At 57.1% G+C, this 18,319-nt stretch overlaps 3 protein-coding genes across 3 annotated transcripts; 1 reads left to right on the top strand and 2 right to left on the bottom strand.

Moving 5' to 3' along the window:
• Positions 1-1,912: 1,912 nt before the first annotated feature.
• On the bottom strand, positions 1,913-4,804 carry B0H18DRAFT_914119 (glycoside hydrolase superfamily; the record flags this gene model as incomplete). Its single annotated transcript, XM_048041579.1, has 9 exons — positions 4,567-4,804; positions 4,205-4,498; positions 3,918-4,124; positions 3,745-3,860; positions 3,604-3,689; positions 3,410-3,549; positions 2,761-2,905; positions 2,445-2,664; positions 1,913-2,374 (listed from the first exon to the last, which is right to left on the bottom strand). Coding segments are annotated over exons 1-9 (1,719 nt in total), but the record flags the coding sequence as incomplete, so codon positions are not given.
• Positions 4,805-11,654: 6,850 nt separating this feature from the next.
• B0H18DRAFT_914122 (uncharacterized protein) lies at positions 11,655-15,846 on the bottom strand (the record flags this gene model as incomplete). The annotated part of the gene is made up of 13 exons (XM_048041580.1): positions 11,655-12,215; positions 12,276-12,455; positions 12,518-12,708; positions 12,771-13,170; positions 13,235-13,596; positions 13,650-13,926; positions 13,994-14,210; positions 14,276-14,549; positions 14,611-14,782; positions 14,842-15,057; positions 15,139-15,363; positions 15,434-15,540; positions 15,603-15,846. 13 exons carry the CDS (start codon positions 15,844-15,846, stop codon positions 11,802-11,804), a joined length of 3,279 nt encoding a protein of 1,092 aa, XP_047887833.1. The 3' UTR covers positions 11,655-11,801.
• Positions 15,847-16,542: 696 nt separating this feature from the next.
• B0H18DRAFT_1124091 (uncharacterized protein) lies at positions 16,543-17,951 on the top strand (the record flags this gene model as incomplete). The annotated part of the gene is made up of 6 exons (XM_048034789.1): positions 16,543-16,884; positions 16,946-17,146; positions 17,208-17,333; positions 17,401-17,526; positions 17,587-17,699; positions 17,768-17,951. The coding sequence occupies 6 exons, from the start codon at positions 16,543-16,545 to the stop codon at positions 17,949-17,951; spliced, it is 1,092 nt and encodes a 363-aa protein (XP_047887834.1).
• Between the last annotated feature and the right edge of the window lie 368 nt (positions 17,952-18,319).

Raw genomic sequence — 18,319 nt, forward strand, 5'->3', positions numbered from 1 at the left:
TTGATAGTACAGGGAGAATATGTACTATAGTAGCCTACTCGTAAGTACAACCGTCGCGTTTCCGAGTCGGCCTGTCTCCTCGCGGTGGCATCCCGTGTCGGACCCGCGGGCCGCTTCATTGAAGCTGTAATGCCCCGGGGTCTGCTCTGCGGATATCCGGGCGTCCCGGAGTGCTGTGGTGCTTTATCATGAGAGAAACATAATATTAATGCTGGCGCCCGTCGAGCAATGACTGACCCGATGAGACGGATCATGATCAGTCCTGCCAGTGCCAACTTGAAGGGCATATTATTGAGACGGCGGTAGACACTGTAGTGTCTCGGGTTACTAGTTGGCACTCGTCGATCGAGATCGAGCAGTGTACTTAGCGAGTGCGATCCTGAGGAATCGTCATGGTACTGCAGGTACTAGACCAAATCTTCTGCAGCTGTGACCTTCCTGCCAATCGTTAAGGCAATCGGGCATACTGTGCATTCAGCGCTCAGCAATGAAGATGCAAAGACAAAACCGTGACCATGATGTGGCCCCAGCACTGGCACTCATGACTTCAGGCCTCAGCAGGCCCGCACTGGCACTGATAGCGATAATGTTATCAGTGCCGTCATGGTCCTGCCTGCCACTCCGGTCGATCAGTGATTGCTCTGGCTATATTCGTGAACAATGTAACCCTCAGACTCTCAACTCTTCCAGGGAAGCTCACAACGTTCAAACATTGATGTCCAAACGTTAAACGTCCAGACGTCCGGCTTGGACCAAACGTTAAACGTCCAGACGTCCGGCTTGGAGTCCAACGTCCAACGTCCGAGTCCAACCCTCAACGTTTCAACGCTCCCTACTTGGGCTGTTTTCAGTTGACACCTAGATTCGCCGGACTGTGTCTGACGCAAGTCATCGTATGCTGTCAGTCATAGTATAAAAGCATTGCCGAGTATGCGTACCGTCCGAGTCAGGCCGATGCATGCACAGTGGTTTCTGCGAGTCCGCACCGTCCACTGGCCGTCGCGGGCCCGCCAACTTGAATGCGCAGTCCATGCATGCAGGTCGACGTGTTCAGGAGACCAAGGCAGATCCACAATGTCTCCTCCGAGTCTTCGCATCATTCGTATATCAGTACGTACGCATAACTCTCGCAACAAACGCGTCGTGCCAACTATCGCACATAAGTAGGCAAGCATCCAAATCTAAACCCGTCTCCATCTATCCAGCGAGTAAAAAAGGTATATAGGGGTCCGGGGCGCAGGCAGAACTCGCCAGTGAAGAAGGACCAAGTACGCGTGCGGTACGTACGAGAGCGCGGCAGAGCAGACTGAGAGAGAGCTAACCCAAGCTCAAGGCGGGCACAGAGGGAAGGGAAGTGTAAGTCAAGCGTCGAGAGGAGAGGTGAGAGGTGAGAGATAGAGCGAGGGACGCGGAACGTCTACACGGACACGAGCGTAGATGTGGATGTGGATGTAGACGCGGATGTGTGGTGGCCGGCAAGCGCCACATGCAAGAATCGTCGAAGTCGTCATGTACAGAGGTAAGCAAGCGGTGCGTGTGATTCGTGCTCGCGGGGTGATCGGGTATAAATGCGCACGTCAGTAAGGTAGGACGGGTAGGCATGGGTGTCGGGTGCAAGAGGAGGAGGCGTGGCGTCTCGGATCCCGAGCACACTATAGGGATGCGTGGAGAAAGCCAGGGAGGAGCGTGGCGAGCGGGCCGCGGATATGTACTTACGTATCTATATAAGCAAAGCCAGTCCCAGTCCCAGTCCCGGTCAAGAGCACGGCGAGTCCAGGGAGACCCCCGTCCATCCACCCACCGCCAGCCCAACAAGCCAGCGATCAGCGCGCACGGGCTCCACGCCTCAAACGCTCGTCACCACGAGCGGGCGCACCAGCTCCCTCCTCACCTCCGCCGCCCCGCCCGCGCCGCACCCACTCGTCGGCACCGCCGCGTTCACCGCGTCCCACGCATCCGGGTACGCACACCCCGCAATCGGCGTCGGCGCGCCCCTCGCATCGCCCCCGTCCGCCCACCCGCTCCCCGTGCTCACCGTCGCCGCGGAGTACGTGCTCGCCGCGGGGAGACTCACGACGCTCGCCGTCGCGGTGTACTGCGGGAGGAGGCGCATGCTCGCCGAGGGGACGTTGTTGATCGAGGCCGGCGGCCACGCGGCGTACTGCGCGACGGACGACGCCGCGATCGCGCCCGCGCCCGCGCCGCCCGTCGCATACGCGGCGAACGACTGGTTCCACGGCGCCGGCGCGACCTTGAGCGCCTCGCACGTCCCGCTCGCCGCGCGCGGGTCCGTCGGCATCCACCCCTGCTCGAGCCCGAGCTTGTACGACCAGAGTGGGGACTCGACGGTGCCGCTCGTCGACGACGCGTCGATCTGCGATGATATCGATGTGTCCCCGTCAGTTGCCGTTCGGACTGCGGGAACCTCAACGGCCACGACACACCTTCCACGTCCAGAAGAACCAGTCGCCGAGGGCGTCCATGCTCGCGAGTGCGTACGTCTTGAGACCCGCCTTGGTCTCGTCGCTCCACGACTCCCAGTTCGCCCAGTAATCGCAGTTCCCGACGTACGCCGCGCTGATGTTGACGCCGCGGACCCACAACCCGCAGTCATTGATCCCATTGCTGAACTCGCCCGCAATGGTCACACCGAAAGCGCTCCGACTGCACCCAACGTCCAGCCCCGCACAGAAACCCCAAACAGAATCGTCAGCAAGCCGTCACGCCGCAAAGGAAGACAGGCGCGAGCGCGCGACGCACCTCGCGTTCATGCCCGGGCCCCACGCGCTGCACGCCATCTGGGGCCACTGCCCGCCATACACGGACGCGTCCGCCGTGCCGTTCGCGGTCACGTTCACCGGCTCGTTGTTCGGCTCATTGTCGAACGCGAAGTACGGGTGCGTGTCTGTCGCCCGTCGCGCGAGAAACGAGGGCCAGGGTGCAGCGTCCACGTGCGCAGGGAGGCGCAGGGAACACAGCGCGACGACCACGCGGCGGAAGAGAAGGGAGAAGGCGGTGCAGGCGTCGGCGGGGCCGAGGGTGGGCGTCGTTCGGGACCGACGCGCAGCGGATCCGCGAGACAGAACGTCGCAGCAGGCGCAGCGCACGTCATCGTCCAGCACAGCGCAGAAGCAGAAGGCGCGGTGGTCCGAGGCGCGCGGAGAACCCGATCGCGGGGCCGCAGCGACGAGCACACGTCAAGCGGGGCGCGTGGATCGGGGCGGGCACGAGCGGACCGGGCGTCGACAGGCGGCGAGCGGGCGGCGAAGAGCGCGTCGCGGCAGTCCCGCGTCAGGGGCACACGAGAGGAGCAGGCACGGGAGAGCGGCAGTTGCCGGAGGCGAAGAGCAGTGAGGGGAAGCAGAGTCCGTCAGCAACACTTCCCGACCGGCACGAGAGCGCGACGCACCGAGGATGACACGGTCGCTCCCCTCGAGGAAGCCCGCCCAGTACGCGGTGCCCATGAAGCCGTCGTGGATCGCGATGTACGGCCCGCTGCCCTCGCCGACGCCCGTGATGTTCCGGATCATCCAGTGTGCGTTCAGATAGCTGTGCAGTCCAGAGTGAGCATGAGACAGCGATGATGGATCCACAGCGACGCACAAGGTGGTGAGCACAGGCAGCGTGATCGTCTGCAGGAGCGCCTCGTTCACGATGCTAAAGATCGGGATGACAGGCTGGTACTCCGGCTGCAGAGCAGTTCGTGAATGTCCGCGACGAGATGCGACACAGCAGAGCACGCACCTGGGTGATAAACTCCGCGATAACACGTATATACTCCAGCGCCCTCTCCGCATTCGCGATGCCCATCATCCCGTTCAAAAAGTTCACCGTGCCCAGCTTGCCCGAGTGGTTGTACCCTGCGCCCCGCGATCAGCGCCTCAGTAGAATACAGCGAAAGGATCACGAAGACCGACCGTTCTGGCTCCCAGGGATGGTGTGCAAGTCGAGGTTGACGCGGAGGCCGTACTTGCGCGCCCACTGGAACACCTGCAGGATGTAGCTCCAGCACATGCGCGCGACGAACGGCTCCGCGACCGTCGTCCCGTCCGCAACGCCCACGTCGCTCCACGCCTCGATCGCCCAGAACGGGATCGGCATCCGCACCCAGGTCAGGCCCGCACCTACGCACGAACCCCCACGCCCGTCAGCATCCCCAGCGCGCGCGCACGACGTGCGAGAGACAGGCAGGCAGACTGCTCACCGGCGATCTCAGCGATGTCCTGCTCCGAGACGAACGCGCCGTAGTGCGCCTGCATGACCGCGGTGATGTTCGCCTGCGCGCGGAGCGCGGTGTCGAGCGTCCACTCGTCGATCGCGCCCGCCGCGGCGTACTGCTGGTAGTACTTGGGCGTGATGAACGGCTCGAGGACGAACAGCCCGCCGAGGTTCACGCCGTTGATGCGGTGCGTGCTGAAGTTCCACGGCTCCGACAGCGGCGGCGTCCACGCGTTCGCCCGCGCGGAGTTGTTGAACGGGTCCGCGGGGTCGTACACCCCTGCGTGGAGAGCGCGCGGTCAGCACATGGCGCGGGGCGGGCGACCGCGGGGAAACGACGCTACTCACAATATCCACCAAAGCTGTTCGTGTACGTGAACGTGCTCCCATTCGCCATCGTCACCGTGCTCCCGTTCCCGCCCGTCACCGCGCCGCCGCCCACGCCGCCTCTACCACCCTTGCCCGCAGCGCCGCTCGCGCCGTCGCGGTGCGGCTTGACGGCGACGAACCAGACGGGGAGGACGACGACGAGGACGAGCGCCGCGAGCGCGAGGCCGCCGACGAGCCAGATCCACGGCCGGCGATAGTGGTACCACGGGCGCGCCGCTGCGCCCGCCGTGCGCGCCTCCCCCGCCAACGCCTCCTTCGAGCCGGTCGACGCTTCCTTGCGATGCGCGGCCTCGGGGTCCGGGTCCGGGTTCGTGCTCTGGGGGACGAACGGGCTGGTCTCTGCGGCGGCGGGGCTGGCGTAGGCGCCGACGGGGGTGGAGGGCACGGAGGGCTCGAGGGCGGCGGTGCTCGGGGGGACGTAGGGGCCTGCGGTGGCGGAGTCGGCGAAGGAGTCGGCGCGCCCGAGGGAGGCGCGGTCGCCGGGCGCGGTGACGGGCGGGGGCGGCGCGAGGCCGGAGGACTCAGAGGACATCGCGGGGGGCGCCGTGTCGGACGGAGGGGAGCAGCTCAGCAGCAGGCTGAGGAGCGCACTGGAGTGGGGCTGGATGCGCGCGCGTTCTTGAGGGCAGTCGATCGCATGCACGTGGCGGAGATAGGGCAGCGAGCGCGCAGGAGCGGGTCAGGCATGGCGTCATGGGCTCGCGCGTGCGAGAAGAAGCGCGAGGCGAGGGCGCCGGGTCCGCCGCTGGCAGATGCCGCGTGTCGGTGGGATGTCGGGGTTGGCGCGCCGCGAGGGTGATCGGCGGCCTCCCGCCGTACATCCTTATATATTCCAACGGGGACTTGCCGCGCTCCCTCTCCTCTACGAGCTGCTATCGCGTCGCGCACACCAAGGGGTGCGCCCGCTGGTCCTCTGGGCAGCGGCACAAGCCTAGAAGCGCGTCGCGGCAGGCGGCTCGGATCACTCTGTGCACCGCGCTTCGTGCGGCGAACCTTGTTTCAACCTCTCAACGTTCAACCCGATCCTCTGGCGGGCCCTCGCCAACGCCTCACCCCCGTTCTCAGCCTCCCACTGTCATGGTCGCTGGAGCCTGTAATAGAATCTTGACTGGGCGGGGCGTCGAGGGATCGCGGTGCGATAAGAATAGTGTCGAACGAGGTACGGCGCCCTGATCTATTGATAGAACGACTCGCAGGCTCACTCCACAGGGCCCGCATAACGTGCACTTGCACGTCTCAGTGCGATGTCTTTAGTGCCCGCGACCAGGCATGCCGGCTACACACAGCGCGCCGGGATGATCAGACCAACAGACCGTGACGGCGTAAGGTCAGCAATGCCGCATTGCGGCCCCTGCAGATGCGTGGATATCATCCAACTTCCGTCGCCGGTGTTCAGTGTTCACTGCAGGTCTATGCCGGCGAGGAATTCAGCGATGCTCCGTGGGTAACGACACGGCTCAGCGCTCACCGTCGTCCCGGCGCGTCCGCTCGGTGGCCAGGCGGATTGAGGGTGGCCGACCAATGAACGAGACAAACGGAAGTGATCTGGAGGTACTCTGCGTTTGTCACGGACTCGAGAGCACGCGGTGACGTCATAGATCGCTTCACACCGCTGCGCGCGAAGACACGACGAGGGGAGTACCACGCGCAATGTTGGGGTAAGGCGCATTGGAGGGCTCTGTAGGGCGACACACAGTGCATTTGCGTGAAGGCTCTGTAGTCCTTCATGGCAGCAGCACGGGCGCTTCCTGTCGATTTCGCTCGCTCTGGGACTCTGTCTACGGCTACAAAGTACGTCCTCCCGTGCATCCTCGACCCCTCGTCCTCCATTCCCCACCCCGCTTGCTCGCGTGCTGGTACCGTCGTACTACGAGGCTCGTCCATCCAACTACTTTCCCGAGCCCTGCCTGTCAGAGTTTCAGTTCGCCGCCTATGCACGTGAGAATTGACTCACAGACGCACGAATGCGCTCCCCGCGTTGTGTTGCGAAGCAGGAACATTGGTCCGTACTGCCTACGGACTCGCCGGTCGCATACCCGCCCTGGCGATGTCCTGCTGAGCTCTCCTTCGACTTCCATCTCACAAGAGAGATCGGGCGATCGTTTCCAGTCTTGGCGCTACTGATACACCGGTGAGATCTTACAGGTCGGTCAAAATGGACAGTGCGCAACTCACCACAAAGGTACGCTCCGTAAGTACCACCTGCAAACCCGCCCGGCGATGTTCTGACGTGCGCCCCGTGAACTGCGACGCCGCACGCGCCCCCAGACACATACCGTTTCGCTCTTGCCGGTGAATGGCAATCGACGCAGCCGTACCATCTCACAAACGGATCGTGACGGGGCCGGGCATTCTTCGTTGAGTTCTCGCGGTGCTGAGACCACAGTAAGCCCTCATGAGACGTTCCAAGACAGACAGTTTGCGACTCACTGCAGCTTGTAGGAATCATTGTGATCGAGACGACGGAGCGGGACACAGCCAACGCGAGAAGTGACTGGCGGCGGCGCGGGAGCACAAGTCGGTGGGATGATGGTACTGCCCCCGGCGGCCGTACCATCAGCGGGAGGCGATTCCGAGCGTGTTACACGCTGTTGGCCAGCCAACGCGAGGTCAGGAGCGGCCCAGCGAGGCAAGGCGTCGAGCACGAGAGGTAGATGCTGCTACAGGAAGTCGGCAGGGGCTCAGAGTCGTACCGTGAGCAGGAATGAGAGTCGATGGCACGCCCGCGCTATTGTATTGCGTGAAGCGGGAACAATGTTCCGTACCGTCTATGAGCCCGCCACTTGCTACCCGGCGATGTTCTGGGACCGCACCCATCCCCGGACCGCCATTGGCTGGCAATTAAGCCGGCTGCACCGTCTCGCGAACGAGACAGTAGCGAAGCTGAGCGCCCGTCTTCAATGTTGTTTTGCAGTGCTGATACCCCCAGTTAGCCCCACGAGTTTCCCAAAGCAGACAGCTCGTGACTCACCACACAAGCTCGTTCGAACCCACCGGTACTCGGCGATGTTTTGACGTGCCCTCCGTCAACCAGTACGGCTGCGCGCGTACCGTTTCGCTCGCATGCCAGTGGTTGGCGATCGAGTCGGCGGTACCATCTCACGATCGAGATCGCCGCGGGGACCGGGCGATCTTCCTCACTGTACCATCCCGGGTTTCGTCGTACTGGTACCACAGTAAGCCCCACGAGTCATCCGAAACAGACAGCTCATGACTCACCTAGCGTATATGAAGCCTCACGAGCGAGACCGCGGAGTGGGACACAGTCAAGCCAGGGCAGGCGAGAAGTCGACGACGGCAGCGGGAAAGAAGTCGATGGTACGGGGTACCAGAAGTCGCCGTACCGTGGCCTGGAGGTAATGCCTTACCAGGTCAGTGAGCTGACCATGAAACGTGTTCCGTGCTGTTGGCCGGGCGACGTGCGTCGGCAGCAGTCCAATGGGGCGAGGAGTCAAGCACGGGACTCGGCGTTGATACAAAAAGTCGGTGGATTCGGTGGAGGCTCAGTCGTACCATGAGCAGTAACGAGAAGGAACGGGAAGCGGGAATGGCACTGATCGGAACACGACGGTACGAGAGGTGAATTAGGGATTATGCGCGCCGGAAATGGCAGGCGCTCGGAATCGGACTGAGACAAACGAAGCTGGGATGTTTCCTGTTGAAATGTCCACACACGGACGTGTGGTGAGCACGGCGGGACACGCGAGTAGGCGATGCATGAAACATTTACAGCTGGAGTCTGCTCGCTGGACGGCAACATCTGGTATCTTCGTAAGCCAGATCTCGCGCCGTGCATGCAAGACAACGGTTTCGTACAAAAGCTCCCCTGAAGACGTGCTTGGTGACGTGCATCGGCACGATCAATGCGGCGCCAGGCGCTGTACCACCGCGGAGCTCTCGGGATGCAAGTCTCGACGCCTGGCAACGTCATGCAGTGAGCGGATGATCCAGACAGAAACATGCGGGTACTCACGAGATGCAGGTGCTGGCATGAAGAGACGCGTGTCTGGGCCAGAATATGCTATGTCGCGTCTTCGCAAGTCGTCGCAGCGAGGCCCGCTCGGGTGAGTCTGCTTGCCTCCCGCACACGGGAAGTCGATCCAGATTGCCTGGGCGGGTAGAAGACTGGGCGCGTCAGCTTCAAGTCCGTTGAACGCGGCGAATCATGTAGATCGCCCGGATACATGGGAGATGCACCATCGCGGGCCATTGCTCACGGTTCACCTACAGCCATTGCGAAGTAAGCAGAGGATGCCCAGAGTCACAGACAGATACCTACCTGTACGGCCGACCACTCGCAGGTCCGCACGACGTTGTTTTGATAGGTCAGCGGCGGTCGTGCCCGGTAGGTGAATCATGGGCCTGATGCGTTGTGTTTGAGCTCGTTGAGGCGAGGAAGTGGTGGCGAAACGGTCGGTTACGTGAGCAAGGAATTTGTGCATGCACATGATCGACTGTTGGGTACTGTACGCTCACGCTGACCTGTAGATTCTGTAAGATAAGCTAAGTACCAGTAGTGTATAGAACTGTGCTCGTACCATCATCTTCGTATCCAGCCTCTCTCCGACTCCCTCGCTGGGCAGGCCATTGCATTTAGAGTCTGATAGTGTCTTCGTGTTCCAGTGCACGTCCAAGCACAACTCGACGGGACTTCAAGGAGGAGGCCGCGACCCGGAGGGAGAGGGCCTTGTGAATGGGCTCATCGCGGAGTGACTATGCACGTGAGGGTGTGGAAGACGGAGAGAATGGGTGTGTGCAAATTTGGGTATACTGTAAGATCAGTGTCGGTGTTACTGCTACGTCGTAAAACAAGTTGTCGATGCAGCAACCTGCCCTAAGGTGAGTCTAGCCTTTGAGGTACGTACCACGGCAATCGGATCAGTGACCGTTCAGCGCCTACCTTGTAACCATGCTTCCGGCGGCAGCTGTCGGCGGAGCCATGGTTACAGGTACGTCCTGCGGGCCATGGTGCCTAATCGGGTTGGATATCCGAGGCTGACATCCAGTCCAATCGGAGTGCAGGTTTACTGTCCTAATTTGGGAAATCCTACTGACAACGTACTGACTGTCTCTGAGTGCAAAGGTCCAAGAGAGTCTATTTCGTGCTAAGTACCATCAGTCTGAGAACTCGTCAATCTCATCGGGCTCAGCCTCATCAGAGTCAGCAATGTACACCGCCAAATCCTGCCCGCGTAGCCACCAGAAATATGCCACATGTGGAAGTCGGTCGACGGGTTTTAGAGTACTCATGTAATTGCCACCCATAATCTACCTTTTTGAGACATGTGGTCCCCCGCCGCGCGGATATATGGATTCCAGCCGGCTGCCGTGTTCTCTTCATAGGATCGAGCAGGCAGTAGAGACCCGCTCGTACAGCAAGCAACAATGTATTCAAGGGCATCTCGCAGATGTCGATCGTATGGATGGTATTCAGCAATACATTGATCTCTATTCCATATGTCCACCACGTCGTGAGTAGACCTAAGTCGGGCTGGTAGACATCACTTGCTCAGGCTGAATATTGGCTTAATTCAACATATATATCACATCACCCAATGTATGACGAGCCCATGGCATTAGCATCGAGATTACCATCCTCGCGCGGATGTGGCTTAAGGGCGGCCAGCGTGCTAAGCCATGTAAGCAGGCCCGAGGCGGCGGGCCCTTCTCAAAGTGCTTGCACGTATTCGAATCTATTGCAGTCTTGAGTCGCGTATTAAGTACACGTAGTCCCACTATCTACACTCCATAGTCGTTATCCACGACGATGTTCGTCCGGGGCGATTGCGAGCTCCATGTGCGTGGGGTGCCATGTGCGAACTTGAATGCGAGGGAGGGAGGAACGCAGGACGATGGGCCATGGCAGCAGCAGCGTGCAGCACGAGGATGCCCTTCTCAGAATGGCACACTCGATGCGGCCGAATCCCAGTGTTGCGGTTGCCAAAAATGACCAACTTCGGTGACGCGGGAATGCTGGGCCGTGGCGCGAACGAAAGCAAGAGGCGTGGCGAACATCAGTTACGAGGACATGGGCGCGAGACGATGTACGTACTAATAGACGTGAGGGGCGACGCCATGAGGACGTGCATGTCGACGTACGACGATGAGCCGTGAAGCTTGAAGCTCGAGGGGATGGGGTCACAGAAGGTGCACGGTGGCGTGTCCGTGGATGCGGCGAGACGGCGGGGCATGGGCTTGAAGTTGTGTCAAGCGAGACATTGGCGGGGGGTGTGATGGGATGGTGGAGCAAGGGTGACAGGGATGCGGAGGCAGCGGTGAAGACGGGCAAGCAGGGCTGGATGGTGCGGGCTGGCGAAGACCAAAGGGCAGGGAGTGACGATGATGGAAAGGGTGACGTAGATGGTAGGCTAGGGCGGGACGGGCAACACGTAGACACGAGGGTGACGTGAGGGCGACTGAGGGATGTGGATGAGTGGGTGGCAGGGTAAGTTATGATGGATTCAAACGTGTATCTTCAACGTGTGGAAGGTGGCTGGCAAATATCAATCAGTACTGTTTTAGAGCGAGCATGGCATTCAGCGAGTGAGGGCGACGTCATTGCGATGCAAGCTCAGCATGAGAAGCAAGAAAGCTCAAACAGACCACGGATGCTTCACCAGGGCCGATCCCCTACGCGCACATCAACGTGAATCTGCTGCAAGAGACCGTGCTTCATCCAGCTGTCTCCACACTGTCAATGACCTTCCTCGCACACAGGAGGTGAGGACGCCTGTGCACCGTCGTATTTGGAACAGTTTCGGAAGCTGCCAGATACTCACCTCTGCCCATATCCTTCCATGCAACCCTCAGGTCAGCTTCTCGTCTGGTCGTCTGTGTTCTCTTGCAGAAAGCACTAAGAGTCAGAGATGATGAGGTGCGAGGAATGAGTTGAAGATAGTAACGACGTACCTGGGATGTGCGATGGACAGAGGAGAAGCGGGCGCAGGTTCACCGAGAGTTGGCACCGAGTCGCGTCTGCAACTGAAATAGGCGCCGGTACTTCCGGTTGGCCCTCCTTGTCCCAGTTCTACTCGAAGTACGACGTCGGGGTACGTTTTTTATATATGTAAAACCAGGTTTTAATTCTGGCTCTCGATGCATGTAGGTGCCGAACATTCATTATAGATGGGAAGAACCCGAGAGAACGCTTTCTAGGGCGCTTACGGACTTGAGCCTCGCACAAATATCTACCACTAAGATCCAGTCTGCCGCTTTCGCTTTCGACCTCCCACTCCATCCACGGGTACTGCACCATGATCCACATTCGCGTTAGCAGCTCGCTTAGCATCTGCTTTTTCCTTCTGCACTGCACGTTTACCATTCCGCTTCTCGCGCATTTCTGCCGCATATTCATCATGCTTCGCCTGTCGGTCCTCGGAGTTATGCAAAGGAGTGGGTGCCCAAAGTGACCGCGGCAGCATTTCTCGGATGAGATGAGCATTATGGAAGCTGAGGGTGTTGATGATCCAACGGTCAATAGGGTCGTGTTCAATGTACTCTTCTGTGATGGTTGTTTCCTGTCGCTCTTGCATGCGGGGCCGTGCGCCGGTGGCAGAGCACCTCCCGCTCACGCAGTCGTGCTGTACATTGTACTTGAACTTTAAGTTCTGCATGAGGATCAGAAACAGTAGATTTATGGACGAATGTCATGTAATGACACAGCGTACCTTCACAGGGATAATCAGGCATTCATCCTCGCCATGTCTCCGTGTCAACACGGGCATATCATAGATGTCATGGCGGTGCGCAGACACATGATACACATCGATGATGGCAATCACATCCGAGTCGCGCGAGTCAACTGAGCGCGTGAGTATCGCAGTGATTCGCCCAGTCATTGGGCTTCCCTATGCCGGAGTAGTACTGATGTTAAAACTTACTGGATGAATGCTCAAATCGGTGTACGCACATTTGCAATGGATGAATCCGCATATATCCAGGATCCGTCGAAACACTCGTCAAGGCTCTGGGACACAGCAGACGCACATTTGAGCCATCCAGCGAGGGGTTTGAACTCCGCAATATTGAGTGCATGACTGGCCAGAGCCAGGAGATCGACTGCGGGGCGGCTGCGAGAATTCGGTACAAGCCTTACGGATGCTGTGCCACAGATCAATTTGCGTGCCTCGCCACAAGCTTACGATAGTGTGGGCTTGACGTACCTGGCTTAAGATGGGCAGGATCAGACCATCCAAGCATGGTCTGAAGCATTGGACATGTCTGCATGAAGTCGCGGACGTCGCTACCAGCACGAACCCAAGTACCTGTGCTATCATCAGCCCACCATCCACCGGTAAGACGGTGCTTGAAGCCCTCGAGATCTGCGAGTTGGTTGGCAATGTCGCGGCTGGGAGCAAGATGGTTGGAAAGAATAGAGCATGCACGGAAAACAGCGTTGAAACATTCGTATGACTCGGTGATCACATTGAGCAAAGGACCAAATCGACGAGTGTCCTGACAGATATGATTGAGCAGATGGAGTTTGATCTTCTCCAATAGTTGGCTGGCGTCCATGCCCGCAAATAGGTCGAGCACGTTTGCCACGGCAACCTCAATATCGGCCTGATAAAACACAGATTGGTCGGAAGATGTCTCGGATATATGACAGCAAAATCTAGCAACATACCAGGTACTGCTCGAGGTTTGGCTCCGATATCTCAGTGAACCAGAGAAGAACCGCCAAGTCACCAACAGCTTTCCATAATCTGAATGGTAGGGGATCGACAAGGTCGTGAACGTGGAAGACGGCAGTCTGGATAACAGTCTTGAGCTGACGTCCGATCAGGGAGTTGGCATACTGCATGATGTAGTTTGCACGGATCGGATGGATAGACAATCCATCCCGATTGGTTGCTTGAAGTCGCAATGCATATGTGCGTTTCTGGGCCGCATTCCACTTCGTATGAGTTGCATGCCAGATATACTTGACGATGCCCAAGAGGATGGTATGCAGAAGCTCAACCGGGGTGTCCTGAGACGGGTCAAAGCCTGGGCGCAACAGCGTCAGCGAGCGTATATGGCAAGAAGCTTATCACGTTTACCTTCCATAGATAGGAAGGGACTTAACATTTCGTTAAGCTCCCCGCTGTACTTCGCCCACAAGAACTTCTGGGCTTCACTGATAGTCATCTCTGGATTGTCGTCCCGTAGCGTACGAGCTTCTGCAATGAGCTTCTCGATGAAGTACTGGGTGTATGCGTCCTTGACCCCGGAATCTGTCTGAGCAGTCGAGACCCGCTTTGCCACGCCAGAGCACGCCTCAAATATTTGATGGGTGAGTTCTTTTATGATCGCCTCCTTGCTGCGCAGGTTGCCCGACTGTTCAAACAATGTCCCGGTCAGCGTGCTTGTCTGAATGATCAGTTCGGAATTGCACAATACGTACAGTGAATAGCTTTTCAAACCCTTCATCACTTTCCTTGTCCTTGTCCGTACCACCAGTGTCGCACTTGCGGCACAGGTAATTACCTTGACCGCCTATATGCGATGCAACTTCACTCGACATCGGGTTATCAGAGGTTTCTGCATTCACGTATAACCGAAGAGCCGCCTCGTCTTCGGTGGCTGCATCGAAAACAACTACTGGCTCCGTGTGTGTCGCTCTGCACAGAATTCCAAGGCATTGCTGTGAGCATAAGTTTCTCGAAATTCCACGCGACTTGCTTACTGTATCTGTTTCTTTGCAGCACAAAACTGTTCGGCGATTCCTGCATTCGGGGAGGTGGAGACAAAGTGTATATGAAACTCTTGTTGGATAATGCGGCGGGGTAGATTCCGGTGAGTGATGTATCCGTTCCAATGTTTGTTCCATGCCTTTGACCGATTTGCTGATACGTCATCACCGAAATAGTCGACAAAGCTGGTGTACAGTGGCCGCCCCTTAGCGACTAGACGGAGTGGGTTGGGCATTTCCGTAGGATATCCATGGTCTAAGGAGCGAGCTTCTTGGCTGTTCAGTCACATGGCCTCTAACACGACAAAATGACAGCTCATAGTACTCACAGCTGCAGCCTAACGGAAGGTGCCCTCGGTCCTTGAGGGCGAGATAGTTACTTGCAAGGTCGTGTGCAGCAACAAAGAGCTTTGTTTCGTCGACAATATCTGCAATACCATCCTGATTGGCCATGAAAACGTAATGTGAGTCACAGATTGCGTTGGAATAGTCGCTGTGAAGCTTACCGGTGTTATGATAACAGCAAATGCATCGGCATGAAGCTTCTCGTGGTATGTAACCCATCGGAATGGGATGACGAACGATCCATCCCGCATCTGTGCAAGTTCATTGACATAGAAATGCTGGTGGCCTTTGCGATCATCATACATTGGACTGAGAGCGTCCAGGGGTACGTCTTGGTGCCATTTCTGAGCGTGATACACCTCACTGATCTTACCATCCGGTTTAACGGGATATCGTTCCAGCAATGGTACGGTCAATGGGTTCGCGTAGTCCTGCAATGCAAGCCGGGTTCAGAGTCTACGGTGAGTACTTTCACAGGTGATCATCCAACATCATTGACTTGCCTTCGCGACCAAGGCAACAGGGTCATTGAGCGTGAACCGGTTGCCGCGGACCGAGACACAATCAATTGATTCGACACCACTTGATTGACGAAGATCCTTTTGCACCTTTCGGAGGCGATCCAAAGATGGTACATGACGCACCCCCATCTCCTTCAGGACCCACAACAGAACACGCATCAGCGAGCTGGATATCCGCAACCGGGGGAGATTATCGATCATGTCCAGGAGGAACATCTGAAAGAGAGACGCATACCAAGATAGTATTGTGAGTATGCCATACAATCTGGTCTGTCGGAACACTTACAACTTTAGATTCATACGGAAACCAGCTGCGGGAATGGTCCTCTGGATTTCCTGATTCATGAGAAGGATTGTTGTTCATCTCATCATGATGTTCATCATGCATCCGTGCTACGTACCCATCATGTGAGCAAAATGCGAACATAGACTGAGAGTTGAGACACTATGCTTACCAGCATTTCGCAGCAACTCATCTAGAATATCATCGCCTTCTGGATCCTCGCCCAACATATCTCTCAGTATCTCTCCGCTCTCCGCATCTCCAAACCCTGTCTCTCGAGCAGCAAGCACCGGATTCCACAGGCCGAACGTCTCGGCCTCGCGTCGGAGCCTCTCCTGTGCCTCTGTGGCTGCAGTGTTCAAATCTTGGTCCAGATCGTCAACTTGGAAGTCGGCACCGTCATCATCATCCCACATTGCTAATTCTGCCGCACTACGTTTCATTGGCTGTGATGCGCTGGGGCCAGAATCGGGGATATCAACTGCATTCAGCTCCACAGCTTCAACAGGTTCGGAGGCGGCCGCACGCGCTGCAGACATCTCCTGTTGCATACGCACAGCTTCATCCGCTTCACCTGCACGTCGATGACCCAGAGAGTTGAGGTGTGTCTTTTCAGATCCACGTTTCATCCACGTATTGCGTTGCAGAGGGTCGTGCAACATACAAACTTGGCAACGAATCTTCTTTCCATCTTCAGATACCGTGAAACCTCCATCACAAAGTAAGCCCAAATTTATTCCTAAGTTCAATTGGACAATCCTTACAGCTCGCAATTGCTTTTGGGACCGGAGGCATATCGCACGAGTCTGGACACAGAGAATTTCTCGCTGCAACCTGAGTGGCGTGTCACAAATTGAAGTGATCGCCGCCGCCGCTTTCCCGTTCTGGATGCTGAGTGGTCTTCGCTTGATGTTTCACATTTCAAACCGCCACGGCGGTTCACGTCTGGGCCGTCATCCGCAGTGCATGGTCAGCCAATTGGGATCATTCCCAGACAATGGCAACCCCGAAACGGACTGCGAGGCAACCAGGTGTGCGCATATAAATACGGAGCCTTTCCGCTTTGTTACTGACCTGCATCTCTCCCCACGTCTTTCCCTCTTCCTGAAATCATGGCTCAGACACATGGATCCGAGTCCGTCCCTGCAGACAGCGATGTGGATGTGTTCGCCTCTGTCAGGGCAGCCATGCTCGAGGACACGCCTCCGACTACGCCGCTTCGAACCAAGAAACGCCTGCGTACACAGGCCGACATTGATGGTAGTGACCTTGAACCTGATGGTCCACCTGGAATCTCGCGCCCTCCTGCCGCTCTCTTGACCAATGCAGCCATGGATGCGACCCCAGCTGCCATGACGACAGGTTCTGCCAATCTCGTGGCTTTTGCCAGGCGACATGGCCTGCGCAAAGGGCTCCGAGGCGAACAGCTGGCTGATGTGGAGTCATTCGCAATGGTATCTATTCCGATGTTGTCCTCTCGTGCATGCCCTGGCAAGCTGACAATAGATCACTTAGAATGATTCAGGTGCACGCGACGTCAAGATCTATACACAGCAGCTGTCACTTGAGAGGAAGCTTGACAGTATCATCACGTCGATGCCTCCGTGGACGCCTTCAAAAGAGCTGCAGATCAATGCCCATCATTACGTCGTGGCTGTCATGCTTTCGAGCAAGATCAGCGCATACAAGGGTCAGACCCCTGTCAACCACGTCCTGGTAAGTGTCGAAGTAGTATGTATAGTCTGATCTTGGCTAATCTTGTATTGGATATGGCCAGGACATCATACGCACCCTGCGCTTTGACATTCCGGTCGGGATCGAACGCAATGTTGCCAACTGGAAGAAAATAGTCAAGGTCGTATCAACTGAGTTCACTAATATTCGGGCTTCATTCAAGAAATTGGTACGTCCACTGTTCACTGGTGAGAAGCACATTAGTACAATCCTTACCTATTTGTTTCGTCTGTCAGCTTCGTAACAGCACCAAGGGCATCAATCCGTCGACCCACCACACTATCTACAACCTCACGACAGCGTTGATTAAAAACACCAAGTGCACCGTCAGTGTTCCATTATGCGCCCGTGTCGCTCTCATGGTGAGTCATCGTGCACTATCTTAACCATAACGTCGGACTACTCAGTCTAACATCTACTAGCGTGCGATCTACATGCTGCCGGAGAATCGTGGCAATTGCTTCTGGGACAAGATTGATGATGAGCTAACCAAACTGCGTCACGATGCTGATGGCAGTGAACGCAAGTGGATCAAGTACGTCACTGTGTGCTTGAATACATTTTTATTTGATGCTCACATCTCACGCATCGTCCGACTCTCAGGGGTCTGCGCCGCTTCCTTGAGCAAGATCGCCAGAAGCATGGGCGTGACGACAACGAGGTTGATGATCTTGAGGATGAGGTTGATGAACAGCAGCAGGAGGTCGACGACATCCTCGAGGGTCGCGTACACGCTCAGGTCGGTGATGGGGGTTCTACTGTCGGGAACGCTAGTACCGAGGCCTAACCGCCAGGGAGTTCAAGGGAGTCAGGGACTCGGAATTGATTGATATATTCATTGGTATTACTTTCTGTCGCCAGCATTGAATTGCGATGTATCTACATATTGTCCGTAGCTGTGTCGCGACCATAATACCATCAGTTGTATGGTATCTATAATGAAGGAGCACCGAAATGCATACGACAGATGTTACTATGTATGGCGCGCACATAATAGGGAGGGCGGTCGCGAGAAAATGCATACTACAGTTTACAGCTGTTACTATATATGACGCGCATAGAATAGGGAAGGCAGTCGCGAGGTCATTGTTTCTATGTGTGTTGTCAGGACGGCTGGATGGATACTGGCAGTACAAATGGATGGTAGCGATGTTG

The sequence above is a fragment of the Fomitopsis serialis genome, assembly GCF_022376445.1.
Source record: "Fomitopsis serialis strain Sig1Antser10 chromosome Unknown B0H18scaffold_114, whole genome shotgun sequence".
In the NCBI taxonomy this organism is placed as follows: domain Eukaryota; kingdom Fungi; phylum Basidiomycota; class Agaricomycetes; order Polyporales; family Fomitopsidaceae; genus Fomitopsis; species Fomitopsis serialis.